Raw genomic sequence first — 4,347 nt, 5'->3', positions numbered from 1 at the left:
TGTACTTTTCAATGTTTTCAATAGGAATGGATGCTGTATTTTGTCAAAGGCTTTTTCAGCATCTATTGAGATAATCATGTGATTTTTGTTGGTTAGACTGTTGATATGGTCAATTATGTGGATGGTTTTCCTAATGTTGAACCATCCTTGCATTCCTGGTATAAATCCCACCTGATCATGGTGGATGACCTTCTTAATTACTTGCTGGAGTCTCTTTGCTAATATTCTATTTAAGATTTTTGCATCTATGTTCATTAGGGAGATTGGTCTATAATTTTCTTTCTCTGTTTTTTGATCTCCCTGGCTTTGGAATCAGTACCATATTTGTGTCATAAAAGGAATTTGGTAGGACTCCTTCTTTGCTTATCATATCAAATAATTTGTATAGTATTGGGATTAGTTGCTCTTTGAATGTCTGATAGAATTCACTTGTGAATCCATCAGGTCCTGGTGATTTTTTCTTAGGGAGTTCTTTAATGGCTTGTTCAATTTCTATTTCTGAAATGGGATTATTTAGGTATTCTATTTCTTCTACTGTTAATCTAGGCAGTTTATATTTTTGTAAATATTCATCCATATCTCCTAAATTGTTATATTTGTTGCCATATAATTGGGCGAAATAGTTCTTAATGATTTCCTTAATTTCCCCTTCATTATAGGTGAGGTCTCCCTTTTCATCTCTAATACTGTCAATTTGGTTTTCTTCTTTACTTTTTCTTATTAGATTGACTAGTACTTTGTCTATTTTATCTGTTTTTTCAAAATACCAGCTTCTAGTCTTATTTATTAATTCAATAGTTCTTTTACTTTCGATTTTATTAATTTCTCCCTTAATTTTTAGTATTTCTAATTTAGTTTTCATCTGGGGGTTTTTTATTTGCTTGCTTTCTAATTTTTTGAGTTGCATGCCCAATTCATTAATCTCTGCCCTCCTTAATTTGTTAATATATGCACTCAAGGATATAAATTTCCCCCTGAGTACTGCCTTGGCTGCATCCCACAGAGTTTGGTAGGATCAAGTATCAATTCTAAGACAGAAAAAAAGGGTCTAAAAAAGAAAGAAACGAATTACATAAGAACTTATGTATCTGTAATATGTAACAACAATTTCATTTACAAGATCAACCACTTAGTATTCTATATTTAATGATCTGAATAAAGCAATTTTTGAATTAAAAAAATCAAGGATGCACATCAATCCCCCCAAAGGCACTGATGGCTGCCTGATGCCTGAGTGGGAATTTGTCTCTTACTTTGCGATGGTTTTTAATTTGTCTCTGCATGGTCCCTTGGTGTCCTCAGATGCTCTCTGCTGCCACTTTTCTCCTGACTTTCCATCGCTTCTGAAGCTTTTGATAGCAAACTGACCAAGACAATTCTTTGACGACAGAGCTCACTAGCCATCTTGAATGAATTTGGAAGGCAAAGTGTCCCAGGAGCTATCAGAAAGAGATTGGGGCTTGAACCCTCCCTCCCCAGGGTCATGCTTAAGCAACCAGGTGGTACAGTAGACAGAACCCAGGACAGGGACTCAGGAAAATCAAGTTCAAATCTAGCTGCAGACATTTTCTAGCTGTGTGACACTGAGCAAATCACTTAACCCTGTTTACCTCAGTTTCCTCAGCTGTAAAATAATAATAGTACAGTACCTCCCTGTCATAGTTGTGGTAAGGACCAAGTGAGATCATTGTAAAGCACTTAGCCAAATACCTGGCAAATAACAAGCTCTATGTAAATGTTAGCTATTATCATTATTATTATTCTGCAAAGGATTCTGGAACTATCCTTAATATCCTAGGGGCACCTTGGGCCTGCCTGAGTCAACTCAAAAACTCCAGGACATATTTATTGTCCCACTCCTAGACTCAGTCTTGGAGTACCCCTCCTCCTCGCCCCCTGCCTCTTTTTATTTATTGGGCAGGAAGTGGAGAGGAGAAGGGGCAGGAGAGAAGAGACTCCCTCTAAGGCCTTAGGGATGGGGGAGAATCTTGCTTGAATCATGGTCTGCCCTCCTTTTCCCACATTTGGGGATGGATAGACTATAAAGAGAGGAACTGGGGGGGGGGGTGAACAACCAATGGCCTTGGGGGCTCTGGTACCTCCCTGTCTATACTGAGACAGGTCAATCAGGAAGAGCCAGCCAAGACTTTGGGTTTAGATTTAAAGCTCCTTCAGTCTCTCTTGGGACCACCCCTCCCCGTCTGGAAAAATGTCTTCCCTTTTCTCTTTATTGAGCAGGAAGTAGACAGAGGAAGGGACAGGAGAAAGGGGATTCCCAAGATCTGGGGGACCTTCTAAATTCTTCTTTGAATTATGGTCAGAAAATGTATCTTCTACCCTGCCTGAATCCCTACAAGTCACTTTGGAAGTTCAAGTTAGCAAAAACTTCCCCCAAAAAATCTGCCCACAAGTGGATGGAACTATGATGAAGAGTTTCCCATCATGCCACTAGTTCATGCAAATCACCTTAGGAAAAGGACCAGAAAGAGACAGAATAAAGCAGTTGGAGTTGATCTGGTTCTCCCCATCAATCAAATTCCATATACTAGTCTAAAGCAATGCACACACACACACACACACACACACACACACACACACATACACACACACACACACCCCACAATCATAAACACAGACACACACCCAAGGTTAGAGAAAAGATAAGGATGGCAAATCCCAGAAAAGCATTGTAGCAAGAACGGGCAATTGGACTGGTATATTGTGGAACAGTATTTGGAAGGGACTTTCTAGCTGTGTGACCCTGGGTAAGTCTCTTAACCCTGCTTGCCTCAGTTTCCTCATCTATAAAATAATAATAGTGCCTACCTCCCTTAGTTGTGGTGAGGACAGGTGAGGTAGTGAGTTGTGGTGAGATGGGGCTGGAGAAAGATGGCTGCTGAGTGGTAGAACATTAAATGTTCAGGTGGATTGGCCCAAATGGATCTGAATGTCTGAGCTGGAGAGACCCCATTGATGAGGTCTTCACAGGATGGATGAGTGGAGGGACTCCAACACTCACACGAGCAGCTGTACCTCTGACTAAACCATTGGATCCCACTACTGGTTTCTAAAGTATGGGTTGGGGGTGGGTGGCAGGCATCATTTCAGAGGGTCTAGAGCTGAGACAGGATGCCTGGGAGAGACACTCAAGGCTGGGGAATGGCGTGTCAGAGCCGTTTAATCTCTTCTCTCTAGCTCTGCTTAATTTTATGATGCACGACCAGCACACGGGGCCAGTGTATAATGTCCTCCTCTGGACGATGCTTTTCCTGGGCCAGGGGATCATGGTCAGCCTTTACTGTCAGGAGTGGTACGCCCGGAAGCACTGCCCACTGTCTCAGGTGAGGAACCATTTCCCTTCCCACCTCCCTGCCTAGGCTAAGTCCCTCAGATTTTCCCAGCTTGTTCTGGGTGGATGACAAGGCGTCTTCCCCACCAGCCAGATTACTTTTCCCGTCCCCGCTCCTAGATGCCTGGACTTTCCCACCGCCCTCCAACCTCACCCACATACAGAGTTTCTCTGGCCTAAACTCATCCGTTCCTAGTGGGGAGGGGGTCTCTGTCTCCCCACTGCCAGCCTGAATTCACTTCAGGCTGAGAGAAGTCCCTTGGGGGCACACCCACTCATCCCTCCAGGAAGGGGCCCTTCCTCACACTCTTCCCTTCTCTGGTACAGGTGACCATCTGGGGACTAATTACCCCCCGATCCTGGTCCTGCCATATCTAGAGGTCAACATGCTTCTACGTCCCTCTGGCCAAAGTCTAGTCCTGGAATTTTCCTTTGTGGGGTCTTGGCCCCACCACCTCTCCCAGAACCAAGGTGGCACAAGCCCAAGTGCCACCCTTGTGGTAAAAAACACCTGGAGAGCACGAGACCTGCCGTTGGGTGCCAGGGGAAGACGTTCGGAGATAGCCAGACAGCCGGGCAGAAAGGAAGGGCCTCTCTCTTCCTCTGTCCCGGGCTCAGACGCAGGACTCTGCCTACTCTCTACCAATCTAGAGTAGACTTGGGGGACTCTTGGAGGAATTTGGGAGCATAAGGGAACTTGAATGACCCAGGGGTGTGATGGCTGGGGTTAGGGGAGTGTGTGTGGGGGGGACAATCTCCTGTTCCTCTTTCTCCCAACAATAAACTTTCCATTCTGAGTCCATTCATTGGAAAGTTGTCCCTGCAGTTTACAGGTAAATTCTGTTGGCTAGGAGGGAAGGAAGATGGGGTGGCCCTAAAGAGTGATAGCCTGAGGGCAGCTAGATAGCTCAGTGGACAGAGCACCAGGCCTAGAGAGGTCCTGAGCAAATCTAGCCTCAGACACTTCCTTGCTGGGTGACCCTGGACAAGTCACTTGA

At 44.5% G+C, this 4,347-nt stretch overlaps 1 protein-coding gene across 1 annotated transcript in view; it reads left to right on the top strand.

Moving 5' to 3' along the window:
* The window catches only part of SOAT2 (sterol O-acyltransferase 2), a 20,457-nt gene extending 16,541 nt beyond the window's left edge, over positions 1-3,916 (top strand). Inside the window, exons 14-15 of the mRNA XM_044679243.1 lie at positions 3,196-3,341; positions 3,677-3,916. Coding sequence (XP_044535178.1) covers positions 3,196-3,341; positions 3,677-3,727 — 197 coding nt within the window. The 3' untranslated portion in view covers positions 3,728-3,916. The remainder of the gene's footprint in view (positions 1-3,195; positions 3,342-3,676) is intronic.
* Positions 3,917-4,347: the final 431 nt, after the last annotated feature.

Source organism: Gracilinanus agilis, chromosome 5 (assembly GCF_016433145.1).
Source record: "Gracilinanus agilis isolate LMUSP501 chromosome 5, AgileGrace, whole genome shotgun sequence".
NCBI lineage: Eukaryota > Metazoa > Chordata > Mammalia > Didelphimorphia > Didelphidae > Gracilinanus > Gracilinanus agilis.
Note: the sequence above shows the minus strand (reverse complement) of the source record. Positions and strands in the feature narration are given on the sequence as shown.